The following is a 15,959-nucleotide window of genomic DNA, read 5'->3' on the forward strand; positions in this document are numbered from 1 at the left end:
TTATCTTGTTGACTTCTTTAAGCAAACCGTTAAGATTAAGAGTCTCCAAGAGCTCTAGGGCGTGCCTTTTTATCTTAGAAGGCTTTGCGTAGGCAGGCTCGAAATTCTTGTTAATAGCCTCGGGGCCCTTCTTGGATAGAAGGCTGTCAGGCACGAACACGAAACCACCTTTACCTGACAGGGTTAAACTTAGGTCGTGGCTATTGAAATAATCATTGACATAACGTAGCTTTGCTTGGCTGGAAGCAAGATTAGGTGGAATTTTTTGAAGACAGTGAACACCTTCTGCGAGGCAAACATCTTTTTCTTCGGAGGGTGCTTTTCATGCTATGCAGCAGAGTGAAGCCAGTAGGTCATGCTTTTTGACGGAAGGTTCTAGGACATACATAGGGCCTTTCCTCAACAGGGCATCAATCTCCGGAGGAACCGCGGCTCCTTGCAGGTATGTCACCGCAGTAGCAGTGCCTCGGGAATCCTTCTTCCTTGGCACACTTTTCCGAACAGAAGACCAATATGATTCGCTAAGTTGAGCGGCAAGATGACGATGTTGTCGGAGCTTGCTGGTAGCGAACTGGCCATTCCCATGCTAGAGGCAAATGAGGCCAAGCATTTCCTGCAGATGGCCCACCTGTCTTCACATTTCAGCCTTGAGAACGCGGCAGATTCGTTTCCAGTGTCCTATGGAAGGCTTCTGAAGAACACAAACCAATGACGTCCTGCGATGGAAGATTATTTTTTATGCAGTGGGAATAAAACCGGGCTTTGCAGGAGAGGTAGGAGATGGTGCTGACGCAGAAGGCAGCTTGGTCTCATGGAGGCTGAACATGTAAAAAGATGCCCAGAAAGGAAGCATAGTATTGAAGACTTGTTGGGCCAGTTGGCCGCGGCCGCAGCAAAATGCAGATAGAACGAGAAATCTTAGAAGCCTTCAAATCAAGTAGTTAGGAACTGAAAGCGTCAGCGACAGCTCTGTTAGGTTCACGGCAAAAGAGTACAGTTTCATGAATGGGACATAGGTTGCCACACACTTTCTTGGATCGCTTAATCTATTTCGTGTTTGTTGTTTTTCTTAACGTTTGTGGTTGACCTCGCGCATGTGCGCCCTGTCCTGATGTTGGCGATTCATCAAGTAAAGAATTTTCAGTTGTGTTCCAGCGTTGTCCTGTGTACCTCTCCTTGTGAACGCGTCCTTTTCGCTGGTTTTCTACTTACCATGCACCAACTGGCCCAACAAGCTATGCTTCTTCCATACAGAAGACAATTTGGAAATTCTAAAGTGTGCTTGGCGAAAGCCTTCTGGTCAACCCACTGCCGCTTCCCCGAACCGCTTAGCGCGGAATCACTGCGCCGCTTCGCAGCTAAGCGTCTCACTGGGCTGCAACGAGACATCTGGCGCAGGAGCGGCGGTGTAGCTGCCACCGCCGATATGCGCGCCCTCGTTCTAGCGCTATTGTGTGACGTCGCGGTTACTATGCACAGCTGCGCCACCCCACCGGCGAGCCGGTTGGTAAAAAGAGGAGGAGGTTGCCCTTTTACTTTCCCCTTTCCAAGCTCCCGCTCCATTGCTTTCGCGGCTTGAAGGGTGCCCACTGCTGGTAACAACGGACAAGGGTGACGCCGCGAAACGCCGAAACGGACACCTAAGAGCTGCGGTCTAAAACTAGTGGCGGTGCAGGAAGCTAGGGACTGGAGGCAACTCCAGACTAACACCTTCCGCAGTCTACACAAACATAGCATATTCCCAGAACGATACCGCCCCACACGCCCATGGGGCGCCGGTCAGCTCACAGCCTACCATGTGACACGAAGCTGCTTGGGGCACAAGCCACCTCACCTCCAAACTTATAAAACAAATGGACAGTGGGAGGCCCTTCTGTCCAGCTCCAACCAGCAAGACTAACGCCAATTTGTTCGTCAGGCCCGGGTGGCAGCAATGACCGAAGGGGCCCTAAACTAAGGACGCCCACGGCCTCTCAAGACCCTTGAACCTTTATTACCGTGCATAATAAATATTTGCAAGAACTACTTAGAAATATACACCTGTCTGCTGAACGTATGTGCACCGATCTCGCCCCAGAAGGTTTCTTGCAGCTCTGAGAGCAGAAAGCGACAAATCAATGACCAAAGTCGGCGTCTGAGTGCTCCACTATCTAAGAAACACTGAACTTTCCTGTTTCTGCTTTAGGAACGTGCAAGACTAAACTGCTAATTATAAGTAGATTAAATGGACCAATAAGTCAGGGCCACACTGAAATTACCCTTACTCATTCTATGCTAAAAGTCTGCGAGCGACTAAAGTCAGCGAGCGTCCCTGGCGAAACGGTGGACTGCTGCGGCCGGCGAAGACTCAGACCAGACAGCCACGGAGCGTCGATAGAGAAGCGTCGAAGGACACTGTGCCTTTGTACCCAGTCAGCGAGAGGAGCGGACGGAGGAAGTCACTGGATGGCACCGAAGTGGCAAGATGTTTTTGGTTTATAAGGGTTTAACGTCCCAAAGCGACTCAGGCTATGAGGGAAGCTGTAGTGAAGGGCTCTGGAAATTACGACCAATCGAAGACGCGGGAAGCCGAACACCAACGGCCACGGAAGGTCGGCGAGTGAAGGGGCGCTGACCGACTCCTGAGCACGATCAGGACATGGCGACACAGGATGCAGCAGACTATCTACGATCCAATGAAGGCCCGCGGAAAAACGGCCCCTCTGTCCGCCACCTGCTCTCTCCATGCCAACGCCCGCTCTAGCTAATCTGTAGTACTGCGCGATTTCACGATACGTGAACATCTTATCTTCGTCTGTGGCTGTCAGTCCGTTTGTAGGACAGCTTGACCTCACCCGGCAACTGAGTCCTCGGGGAAGCACCTGCTTTTTCACTACCTCATAGGGCTCGATGTGCGAGTGTCCAGACAGCAAAATCGGCTGATCTACCCATTTTCCCGCCTCCAGAATCCTAACCGCTTCTGCAGAGACTCCGCCTCTGTTGCAGTTGTGTACAGCGCTCTTCAAATCACCAATAATCACTTTAATCCCTTTCTGAACTGCCGCAAGAGCTATCGCAACCTCCTGTGCCGCGACAATAGTTCGGCCCCTGACAGCACAGCACGCTTTTAGGCTTTTGTCTTCATCCGCCATCACCGCAGTCATGGCCTTCCGGTGCCGGTACTCTGCTGCGTCCATATTCGCCACATCCGCCCATCCCCTGTATTTCTTTTGCAGGATTTCTGATCGATCTTTTCTCCCTTCATGGAAGGCACATTCATGCTCTTGGAAAGTGGCTTAATCTTGATCTTGTCCCTTTATCGCTGGGAATATCCGCTCTCCACTGTTCGCATTTGCTTGTGAGATATACCCCTACCTTGTGGTAGGGGTATATCTCACCATTGGCCACAGTCGTATGCAAACGAGTAGAAGTGCTCAAGCAATGTCACAGAAAAGTTTATATGTATGAAAAAGGTAACTATGACGCCATAATTAGGGAAGTTGATTCATTTTTTATGGTTTTCATAGATAGTTCCGTTTCCTGTGATGTAGATGAACTGTGGACAACATTCAAGAGTAAGCTGTTGTCTCTCGTTGATCAGTTTATTCCCGGAAGGCTGGTGTCATCTAATAAACGAGCGGGTAAACCATGGATCAATAAAAGAATGCGCGCATCAATTAGAAAGAAAGCTCAGGTTTATAAAAGCTATTGTAAAACAAAAAACCCATCTGTGTACGCGCGACTCACAATCCTGACTGCAAACCTTAAAAGTGAATTAAAGGCAGCAAAGAGCTTGTACCTATCCTCATTGGCAGAGAACCTAAAAACGAACCCAAAAGAAGTGTGGCGCTTTATCAAATGCAACAAAAAGGATGTTGTTGGTATTCCGGCCATCAGGGATGGTGACAATCTGTTGAAAGACGACATAGCCCGAGCAGAGTGTTAAAAATGCATATTTTCACTCCGCCTTCTCAGCTTGGTGCTCATACACAATTACGGAACAGCAGGAACAGCTTAATGCAATGCCAGATATGGTTGTAACCGATCAAGGTGTCAATTCATTGCTACAAAACCTAAATGCGCATTCCGCACCAGGTCCTGACGGCATTCCTAACTATATTCTAAAACGCTGTGCTGAACATATCAGTCCCTTTTTGGTTACTTTATTCAACAAGTCACTACAGACCGTGAAACTAACTATAGACTGGAAAATAGCCAATGTTACACCAGTTCACAAAAAGGGTGATCGTAGCCAGGTTTCCAATTACCGCCCCATATCTTTGACATCTGTTTGTTGCAAAACCCTAGAGCACATAATCTATTCTGGACTTGTAAAACACCTTCCAGACAACAGTTTTTTCCCATCAGCGCAGCATGGCTTTCGATCAGGGCTGTCGTGTGCAACGGAACTAACTGAGTTCATTCATGACATTGCATCCGGGATGAACGACTGTTTTGAGATAGATGCTATTTTTCTAGATTTTAAGAAGGCATTTGACGTTGTGCCGCACCACCTTGTTTTAAAAAAAATGTCATGCCTTGGTCTCCCTGACTATCTGTTCGGTTGGCTACAAGATTATTTAAGGGCACGCCAGCAGCAGGTGGTAATCAGTGGTGCATCATCCTCGTCTGTGGATGTTTTATCTGGAGTGCCACAGGGTTCGGTGCTCGGACCATTACTGTTCCTCATATTCATCAATGACATACCTGTCGGCCTCAGATCCACTGTCAGACTGTATGCTGACGATTGAGTTTTGTATTCCCCTGTCACGTGCCTTGATGATCTTTGTGTATTACAGGCTGACCTTGACAGAGTTTGCGAGTGGTGCTTGAAGTGGGGCATGGAATTGAATGTATCTAAGTGTTTCCATGTGCAATTTACAAGCAAAAAAAGAAAATTCATGGATCGTACCTTTTAAAACATGACACTATCCAAACTACTGATAAGGTTAAATATCTTGGTGTTATACTCAGAGCATCCCTCGACTGGACAGCCCATGTTTCATTTCATTTCATTTTTTATTACCTTAAAGACCCCTCGCGGGGTATTATATAGGGGTGGGATTAGCAGAAAAGGTACAAGACAAATGCTATTTGTGATCATGAACAAAAAATGTTGTTTAGATTACTTGCAAATGATGAAGGACAGGTGATGTCACATAATGACAGGTGATGTTGACATAACTGCCAGAGCTTCTCGGCTTTTGTATTTTTTTCCAACGAAATTTCAAAAGCTCTCCCCAGGTACTAAATGAAACATTATATTTAACAACTGTCAGGCCAGTATTAGAATATCCATGTGTAGCATGGGACCCTTTCACGGGTACACTCATTGACAAGTTAAAAAGCGTATAGAAACGCGCTGCAAGGTTTGTGACTGGAAATTTTAATTTTCATATAAAGAGCTCCGAACTTCGCAACAGTATTGCTTGGAAGACTTTAGCAACCCGAAGAAAAATCTTCAGGCTGAAGTTCTTGCACAGTATTTACAATGATTGTACCGGTATTAATAAAAACACTTATCTAAAGAAGCCATATTACATTTCGGAGAGACTCGATAACACGAAGAAGATTAATAGTTATCAATGCCGCATTAATGTATTTAAGTATTTGTTTTTCCCTAACACAATCCTGGGCTGGAATAAGCTTCCGAATGATGTGGTTTGTGCACCTGATTTCGAAAGTGCTGTTCAAGCGATAGTCTGATGTATTTTTTTGCAGGTCTCGTGTGTTTACCAGCACTGTAGCATCACTCATACTAGTTGTAAACTCATTTAGTCTTCTTTTAATATGTTGTGTTATCCTTGCTGACATGTTTTCCAATATCTTCTTTGCATGTGTTATTCTATATAGTATACAATAATGCCTCATGGGCGCTGTAGGTACTTTCAATAAATAAATAAGTATACCCCTTCCCGTTTTTTGTTATCAGAAGTCTGACGCTGCGCTGTGGAGGCCGCCTCAATAAGCAGTCTTCGTGCTCTCGCGGATTAATGCATCGAGCTTCCTGCTGCTGAGTTTCAAATACGGCACAGTATTTACTGGCACACACCGTGATCGGGGACAGCGCCTTAAATGATATCATGCTTGGCAGAAAGGGAGGCAGTGATAGGACTCCCTAAGAAACTCGATACGATAGAAAACCTGGGCCACAGCCTGTACGCAGACGACATCACGCTCTGGACTGACAAGGGCAGCGACGGTCAAATTGAAGAAGCCTTGCAACAAGCAGTGAACATGATAGAAGAATGCCTAGAATGCACAGGACTGATATTTTCGGCGGAGAAATTGGAACTGCTAGTGGTAAGGTCCACCAGACAACTGCGGAAGGTGGCAGAACCCAACCTCGAAATATCGGTTGGGGGAGCTGGGACTCCGACTGCAGAAACACGGAAGAAACACGACTGTTGCTAGGTTGTAGAGCAGCGCGCAGCAGACGTGCACTCATTCGGCGCATAACCAACAAGAACGCCGGTGTGACAGAGGCCAATTTGCTCAAACTAGTGCAAGCGCTTTAAGCTAGGAAACCGACGAAGATCAAGAGCTTCGAAAGCAAAGAAAGGCGTATATTTGCCCCCTGGGAGAGTGGACATTTTAATCGTGCTTTAAGCTAGAAACCGAAGGAGCGCAGCAGCTTTTCAAGCAAAGAAGCCGCATGACCAGCCCTCTGGGACAGCTGGCACCTTATTCCCCCTTTGAGCTACGACCTCGCTAAGAGCGAGAGCTTCGAAATTAATGAAAAGGTGCAGAACAGTCAGAGAATGAGACGACCTGGTTTTGCTAGTTACACAGTCCTAAAAAATTGCGCTCAACCTCCCCCGTCATACTGCACGTCAAATGAAAAAGTACTGCATTTAGTGATAACACCTTAGTGGAAATGATGGAAGCAAATCGACATCAAGCAATATGTATAGGAAATGAAATGTCCTCATTACAAAAAAATAAGCATGGCGTACCTCAGGGGAGTATTCTCGGCCCACTGTTTTTCAATGCTAACATCAATGACCTTGTATCTCTAGATAGCACCATAAATTATGTTATATACGCCGACGACACCAGTACATTTTTTACAGGAAGCAATCCAAATGACCTTGTCAAATCCGCCAACCAATTCTTGGACAAACTATGTAAATGGTCAAGCGCTAATAGCCTAAAAATAAACTGTTCCAAAACAAAAGCAGTTCTCTTTCAAGCTAAACAAACAAATGTTCGCATTAATCCACTGAAGTTCGATAACACTGAAATAGAATTTTCTTCATCAGCAAAATCCCTGGGTGTCGTTTTTGATGAAAACATGCTATGGGATTTTCACGCCGAAAACATACAAACTAAACTGTGCAAAGCATTAGGTATATTGAGAAAAGTACATTTTTTACCTGTCCCCCAAAAACTAATGCTCTATAACACGCTTTTTGCACCTCATCTCTTATATTGTCATCTTGTTTGGGGTACTGGCACCAAGAAATCACTAAATAGATTGGTTACATTACAAAAAAATGCAGTTAGAGCCATTTCAAACTCTCCATATAATGCCCACACTTCCGACCTATTCCTTAAATACAAGATTACTAAAATTTCCACGCTTTATGAGCGGCAGTTGCTGTCATCTTTGAAATCTGAAATCCATAAAAATATAACAACATTACGAGCCGTTGCAAACTTGCAGATTAACATATCATCTCGCTCCACCCGCCACCATGAACACTGGCACGTTCCGCGATCACGTACTAACTACGGTCTCCAGATGCTTCGAAACAGGCTGCCTAGTACACTTAACAAATATAAGCTAACGGAAGAGCAGCTGCGGGTTCTAACCAAGAAAAAATTATTCGACATTATTACCTATCTATACTGTAAGATTTGATTGTATTTTTTAACTAATGCACTCATTCACTGTTTTTGCACTTATCTTGTTCGTATATTTTTTTCCATTTGTTCCTTGTTATTCTCCCCATCATATATATTTTATGTCCTTCTGAACTGTCGTGCTTGCTGCCATGTTGTTTGGGGAGACGGGGCCAGTCAAGCTGCCCTTGATGCAGCTTTTATCCCGTCACCCCCGCCACACCTCGTACATGCCCTGTACTTGTTGTGGGAAATAAACTGAAACTGAAACTGAAACTGAAACATCTCACCGCACAATACCAAAGACTATCAGGCACTGAAACAGGACGTTTCAACCTAAATCAAGCAGGGATATTCAATGAAAGAATCCGTGCCCACACCTTGCCAATTCCAAGACAGGTGCACGGACACTTAATATTCCGTCCTCTGCCTAAAACACGTGCGAGCACACTACGATACCGACAGAAGAAAGGCTAGGGCACAAAAACACGAAAGATTTTAAGTTCATAAACACACAGCGCACATGGACATGCGGACAAAGACGCCTTTTCCCTACAGAGCAACTTTCAGAGCCTACAGAGTAACAGACGCGGAGGAGATTTCCATTGCTCTGGTTCTCACCAATCCTGTATCAAAACACATCACCGACTCGCCAGGGGCCTGTCGGAACTATGAACAAGAATGGGCTCCGCCGCTTGCCTGGCGCATACTGCACTCTTGCTGCCGTTACGAAGATCCAACTCCATGTAACCCGATTTGGGCCCCCGGTCACCAGGGACTCCAGGGAAATGAACAGGCTGATCAGGCCGTCCGCGCACTCTCTCCCCGGACTATCTCCCTGTCCTTGGAAGCCTACTCCCAATCTGACAATCCGGCCCTTATATTCCAACATCACCGATTACAACACGGAAGACCACCGACGTTACCCGACCCTTTGTAAGGGACTGGATCGCGCTGACGAGCGCCCCCTCATCAAAATTCTCACAAACACTGTGCTATGCCCGGCGGTGCTCAAGCGTTTCAACACATCCTTTGATGGCGCGTGCCAGTTCTGTGAAGAGATGGCTGACACCTCCCACATAGTGTGGGCGTGCCAATCAAACCCATCTATCGCCCCCGACCCCTGCTCGGCCGTTAAGGCCTAAAGACCCAAAAGGCCTTGGTTCAACGGACGCGGGCGGCGACGCTTGCCAATGAGGCCCAGGAATAGGGGTTCCACCTAGTATTGTGTGGAGAATGACCAATAGCGCTTTACTCCGATCACCTCTCTGTAAAATTTTAATAGAAGACAAATGTTTCTCACCAACACCACCCCTGCATCGGCGACGATCGATAAAGAAAAATTTCTGAAGGAGGCCAAAGAAGCTGTCCTAGGTTTAGCCATTACCTCGACCGCTGCCAAATACATCATCAGCGACTCTAAGACCGCAATTCGAATTTTTGCCAAAGAAAGGGCCCACTACACAGCCATCAAAATCTTGCAAAAAATTTCCAATACCCGCTAGATCAAATTGATCCGGGTCCTCGCCCATTCGGACCATCTTGGAAACGAGGCGGCGCACCAATTTGCCCGAGGATTTGTAGCTAACCGGGAGGTGCGCTAGCTCGAGCTCAGGTCGACTAAGAAGCGAGTGATGACCTACAAAGAAATTACAACCAACTTCAATAAAAAAGACAAATCTTCCCAGAACCACAACAACTCAGTGTGTGGCAGCTCCAAACAGACACTTTCTTTAATCCGTACATGTACTCCGTATGGTTCTCAGAGCAGTTCAGCCCCATCGATTCTCTCAGTTGGCGCATAAAAGCAGACACATTGCATATCCTCTAGTCATCGAACCAAGAGAAGTTATCGCAGAGCCCACCGCGGAAAGGGGAACGTCACCCTAACCCGCTCTTAAGACCTCGTTAACAAAGGACCTCCTCCTCCTGGCCCCCTGGGACAGTGGACCCCTTATTTGCGGGTAAGTTACGAAACCGATGAAGAGTGAAAGCTTCGAAAGCAAAGGGAAGGCGCATAACTGGCCCCCTGGGACTGTGGATACTTTAGTCGCGCTTTAAGCTACTAAATCGATTAAGAGCGGGAGCTTCGAAAGCAAAGGAAAGGCGCATAACTGGCCCCCTGGGACTGTGGATACTTTAGTCGCGCTTTAAGCTACTAAATCGATTAAGAGCGGGAGCTTCGAAAGCAAAGGAAAGGCGCATAACTGGCCCCCTGGGGCTGTGGATACTTTAGTCGCGCTTTAAGCTACTAAATCGATTAAGAGCGGGAGCTTCGAAACAAAGGGAAAGCGCATAACTGGCCCCCTGGGACTGTGGATACTTTAGTCGCGCTTTAAGCTACTAAATCGATTAAGAGCGGGAGCTTCGAAAGCAAATGGAAAGCGCATAACTGGCCCCCTGGGACTGTGGATACTTTAGTCGCGCTTTAAGCTACTAAATCGATTAAGAGCGGGAGCTTCGAAAGCAAAAGAAAGGCGCATAACTGGCCCACTGGAACAGTGGACACCTCCGTCGTTCTTTAAGCTATGTGGTGGTAGCGACAGATGTGCGCTGCATGCGTTGGCATTGACAACGTCGAGGCAGAAACGCGGCACTGAAGCCATATACTGTTGGCGTTGGCGTTAACGTTTAGACTCCGATGATGCTAAGAAAAGGAAGTGCACATAACTGGCTGCCTGGGTCAGCGGACGCCTGAATCGCGCTTTGATGTTCGTAGGGTAGTGAGGGAGATGCGGGCTGCATGCGTTAATGCTTATAACGTTGTGGCAGACACGTCACACATTTCTCGTACCAGAGAGGACTAAGAGGCGGCCCTGCTCGGCTGTTTAGACCTAAACACCCAGTCGGCCTTGATACAACGGCTGCGAGCAGCGTTTCTTGCCAATGGGGCCCCGGAATACGGGCTCCACCTACATAGTATTGAGGGGAATGTGCCAATAGGGCACTACCCCAATCAACTCTCTGCAAAAAAATTAATAGGAGATAAATGATTTTCACCACCACCACCGGCACTGCAGCAATAGGCCGCTGCGTTTTGGGCGTGGAAACTCTCGCGATCAACCCTTAACTGCCATCTGGCGAAGTGGCAAGTTGGGCGCGCTGCGTATCCAGTGTCCGGAACGCATTCATCGTTACAGACGCAAAGCCGCGATACGCCATAGCTTTCGCTCTGCTACGAGGTTCCGCAGTAGTTACACCTCCGCTATTTTTTCCATGAATATATTCGGTAAGGACTCCGTACTTTACAGCTTTATTGAAGCACTAGACAGTTATGAATCTTTTATGCTGATAAGTTCACATCAGGAGGTGCCGCGGTAACATTTAAAATTTTTTGCGAACATTTTAAGTGTACATCTCGTTTTAATGTATCGGTAAATGGTAATCCCATGAATCTCACTTGTTTCCTTTTGTGACTGACCACAAAACCACATGACTTGTACTCAACATATCTACCTTCCGCTAGTACAGAGTGGGTAAAGCATCAAAGGTCTATTAAATGATGGATTGTTCACCGCTGATTTCGGGAACATTTCTTGGTGGCTTATGAACGAGCTTCTCTTTGGTGGGTTATGAACGATTTCCTCGTGAACTCCACATCAAGAACTTTACTCCCATTTCCTCGATCATGTCGGAATAGGCGCAGTGGAATGGCTCTCTTTCCTGTCCCATCTTCGTTGCGCTTTCCGTCACCTTCAGTCGCGCTTCTTGAACCAAAATTGAACAGTTGCTTTAAAATTCGGGCACACATCCCAGACACTCGTTCAAGAGCTGAAACTGGGACTGAAGGAGCAGGTTTGCTAATAGGCAAGTTCTGATAGGTAAGTGGCGAAAATCATGGTTTTCTTGCCAGGGCAAAGTAGAGAAGCCTCAGCTTCATTGGCTTTTTCTACGTGCTGAGCGTCGCCGCGCGATCATACTGATCTAGTCATTCTTCCGTGTTTTCATTACGCAGCGACCCGCGTGACCAGCGCTGGCAGTGTGACGAACAGGAAGAGGTGCTGCATACATGGGAGGGTCTAACCATGCAAATGACCTGAGAAGGCCGAAGCGCAGAATGGGTAATCTCAATCCATATGCGTTTTTTCTGCTTCTTGCAGCACCACTGCACGGCTCCAGCTTTACTGCACATTCAGCGTCCTCGTCTGTCGGAGATCATTTAAGGCTGAAAATCTCTGGAGCTGGTAGATTCTGTGCGCCTATACCATGCACCAACAGCCTGCGCCGGCGAGTACTTTCGATTGTTCAGAGACGTCTTACTTTTTTTTCTGGAAGGATTACGTGTCTTTCGATGTGTTAGGATTTAAAAGAATAAGAAAACACCCAAGAAGGGCAGTATGTGCGCTGTTAGCCATTGCAATTCCTTCTATTTCGTCCGTTCTGCTGTTCACTGCATGTCTCAAAAAACCCGCTCGGTGTATTCCAGCTCTGCTTTGAGTCTGATAGCAGCATGCCTCTGGTGATGTTTGCGAGATATTGTTGGATATCGTGAGCCTCAAGGAAACTTCGCCTGTGCAACAGACATGCTCACCTACAAAAGGACCGGTCGCCTACAGAGCACGGTAGTCGTCCAATCCACGCACGACAGCAACTAGTACATCCACTATACCAAAGCCATTCGCATTATGCAAGAGTATCCTCTCAAATACTGTGCATGAAATAATATTCGAATCCCATAAACGATATGAGAGTATTTTAGTCATCCCAACATGGAAACCTAGACACAAGGAAATTGAAAACGCTAAGTTGGTTTGTAAGCTTTTCTGTAAAATCATCTGCGCTCAGTCGGCCAACGTCCGCCGGTACTTTCGAAAGTGCAAGCGTACTTGAAGAAATGCTTCGGCGCGGCAGACAAGGACAAACCGCAGAAAACACCACAGAGTGCCATGGTGTGTTCGAGTAGGCCGGATGCTCGAACATTACGACTACATTAGGAGGAACCAGGCTTTCCATAGTGTCTGCAATTCTTGATTACATATCACGGCGCGAAATCTAGGGCTGGTAGAAAAAATTATGGCTGAGACTTAGCTAAGGTTAAGCCTAGTCAGATGCGAAGCATATTGTTACGTAAATGTAGGCACACAAGAAGTAGTCACTGAGGGATGCTGACAGCAGCTCACAGCAGCTCAATCGAACCACTGCCGGCCAACGGCGCACAGATCACACTTCGTCCTCTTCGCGCTCCGTGCACGAGCCCAGCACTGTCTTCTTCGTTGTACACTGACACAACTCCCGGCGGCGAAAGCATCGTCCCGATGCTAAGTGGAAGACGGAGCAGGTGCACGGTATGGCTTGAGGCGAACCACGTGAACAACGTCAGTGGTAGGGGGGGTGGATGACGACGGAGGGTCGAGGGGGGCAATCTCATAAGTCACGTCGGTCACCTGACGGAGCACGCGATAAGGGCCCTTATACTGATGTAGGAGTTTTTCTGAAAGGCCGACACGGCGAGAGGGATACCAAACGAGGACGAGTGATCCTGGCGTGTAGTGGACTGGGCGATGTCGGCGGTCGTAAACTGACTTCTGGTAGGCCTGGGAGGCGGTGAGACGGTCGCGGGCGATTTCGCGGGCCGAGGTTGCTTGAGCGATGGCGTCACGTGCGTACTCCGTGGTCGAGGCCGAAGAAAGCGGCAGGAGTGTATCCAGTGGCAACGCAGGATGCCGGCCATACAAAAGATAGAAAGGCGAATAGCCCGTGGTGTTATGCCGCGATGAATTGTAAGCAAATGTTACATAGGGCAAGGCAATGTCCCAATCACGATGGTCGGGTGCGACGTACATGGATAGCATGTCAGTGAGGGTCCTATTCAGGCGCTCGGTAAGCCCGTTCGTTTGAGGATGGTACGCTGTAGTGAGTTTATGCTGCGTGGAACAGGACCGGAGTATGTCGTCAACTACCCGGGACAAAAAGTAGCGGCCGCGGTCCGTCAGCAATTGGCGTGGGGCACCGTGATGAAGGATGACATTTTGCAACAGGAAATCGGCGACATCGGTGGCGCAACCGGTTGGTAAGGCACGTGTGATAGCGTACCGAGTGGCGTAGTCAGTCGCGACGGTGATCCAACGGTTGCCGGAACTGGACGTAGGAAAAGGTCCGAGGAGGTCTAGTCCGACACGATGAAAGGGTTCCAGAGGTACGTCGATAGGCTGCAGAAGGCCGGCAAGGCCAAGGATGAGGTCATGAGGGCAGTGTTCGAGGACAGTGAAGAGAACCGAAGTATGGCGGCCGGCGATTGACACACGGGCTGTGCACATTCCAACGACAGCGGAAGTACCGCCATCGGCGAGACGAACAACAGCGGAGTGGGCAGGAGTGAGCACTTTCCTTAGGCGACGGCGTAGAGAGGCATTCATAACGGAGACGTGCGCTCCCGTGTCGATGAGAGCGGTAACAGGGATCCCGTCCACGTCTACGCTAAGTATATTCCGTCGGGCTTGTAGAGTCAAAGGAGGATTTCCAAGGTCGGTCGTCGGAGCAGCTTCACCTCCAGACGCTGCAGCCATCAGTTTTCCGAACGGGATCGAGCATACGGGCCAGGAGATGATGGGCGTCGAGTTTGGGGCGACGGAGATCGACGACGGTAAGGAGACGACGAGCGGTTAGTTGGAGGGGCCTGAGCGTCGGAGCTTGCGAGCTGTGGTTCATGGGGGGACGACGAGCGGCGGGGATAGAAAGAATCAGGATAGCGGCGGTAGGTCGATGACGGACGGCTTCGGCAGTGTCGGGAGATGTGACCAACTCGGGAGCAGTTAAAACAGATGGGCCTGTCGTCAGGTGTTCTCCACTCATCCGGGTTGCGGCTGCGGCGAGTGTGGTACGGATGTCGGGCACCGAGCACGGGAGACACATTGCGAGCATCTGGGCAACTAATGGAGCATACAGGTCGGATCCCGAGATTGGCGAATTCTTGTCGGACAACAGCCTGTATAAGGGATACTGCAGGGGCACTGTCCGGTACCGATAATTGGGAAATTGTGGGAGACACTGCCTCTAGTTCTCGGCGTACAAGTCGTGTCAGGCTGTCGGATGTTGGCAGGGAGCACGGTTGGGATGAGTCTACGCAGGACGACGTTGCCGCCGTGTTCGGCAACCGCGTGAACTGAGGGGAAATACGGCGGCTTTTCGCTTGTTCAAAGCGGCGGCATTCTTTTAAGATGGCGTCAACCGTTCCACAGTCCTTGTACACCAGCAAGTTAAAGGCGTCGTCTGCAATTCCTTTGAGAACGTGACCTACTTTGTCACTCTCTGACATGGCGGAATCAACTTTCATGCAGAGGGCTAAAATGTCCTGAATATAAGACACATATGACTCTGTTGAGGATTGTGCGCGGCATGCAAGCTCCTTCTTCGCAGCCAGCTGACGTCCGAATGGCTTACCGAACAATTCGGTGAGCTTCTGCTTGCACAGGTCCCAACTGGTCAGTTCTTCCTCGTGTGTCTCGAACCAGACCCTTGCAGTGCCCGTCAAGTAGAAAATGACGTTGGCCAACTTCATCGTGGGATCCCACCGGTTGTGTGAGCTCACACGCTCGTACAGCGAGAGCCAGTCTTCAACGTCCACGCCATCGGTACCGCAGAATGTGCCCGGGTCTCGAGGGTGGGCTAGGACGACAGTTGGCGTGGCAGGCGCGTCGGTAGCTATCTCGACGGATCGGCTCGTCGGCTCGTCGGCTCGTCGGGTCAGCGGCATGGCGGCTCGTACCCCGGCACCTCCACCAAGAGATGTTACGTAAATGTAGGCACACAAGAAGTAGTCACTGAGGGATGCTGACAGCAGCTCACAGCAGCTCAATCGAACCACTGCCAGCCAACGGCGCACAGATCACACTTCGTCCTCTTCGCGCTCCGTGCACGAGCCCAGCACTGTCTTCTTCGTTGTCCACTGACAATATTGGTGGCTAGGCTTGGTAATACATGGCTTTCCTTGGTTGCATACTTGGTCATTTTAATACAACCACTAGAAGCCTTCGTCGTGGGGGAAGACAACGGCATGGCTACAGCGGAACGCCGACTAACCCCAAGACGCGCGTTGGGTGAGCGCCTGGATTGCCACGGAAGCCGCGTCTGCCTGCCCGGTGGAGCGAGCGTTTCACCTACACCGAGTGTGAGCGCGCGTTCGAAATGCGCGGGAA

General features: G+C 48.8%; 1 protein-coding gene across 1 annotated transcript; it reads right to left on the reverse strand.

Moving 5' to 3' along the window:
• Positions 1-10,658: 10,658 nt before the first annotated feature.
• LOC149334822 (uncharacterized) lies at positions 10,659-15,527 on the reverse strand. Its single transcript, XM_089553675.1, has 2 exons — positions 14,459-15,527; positions 10,659-10,736 (listed from the first exon to the last, which is right to left on the reverse strand). Exons 1-2 carry the CDS (start codon positions 15,515-15,517, stop codon positions 10,659-10,661), a joined length of 1,137 nt encoding a protein of 378 aa, XP_089409801.1. The 5' UTR covers positions 15,518-15,527.
• Positions 15,528-15,959: the final 432 nt, after the last annotated feature.

This window comes from Amblyomma mixtum, chromosome 7, assembly GCF_055824585.1.
Source record: "Amblyomma mixtum isolate Tamu chromosome 7, ASM5582458v1, whole genome shotgun sequence".
Classification (NCBI taxonomy): Eukaryota; Metazoa; Arthropoda; class Arachnida; order Ixodida; family Ixodidae; genus Amblyomma; species Amblyomma mixtum.

Coding starts and splice junctions, on each gene's coding strand:
- LOC149334822 (XM_089553675.1), bottom strand. CDS start 15,517: ATGCCGCTGACCCGACGAGCCGACGAGCCGACGAGCCGATCCGTCGAG. Junction 10,737..14,458: donor CCCCCCATGAACCACAGCTC/GCAAGCTCCGAC, acceptor AATACTATGTAG/GTGGAGCCCGTATTCCGGGG.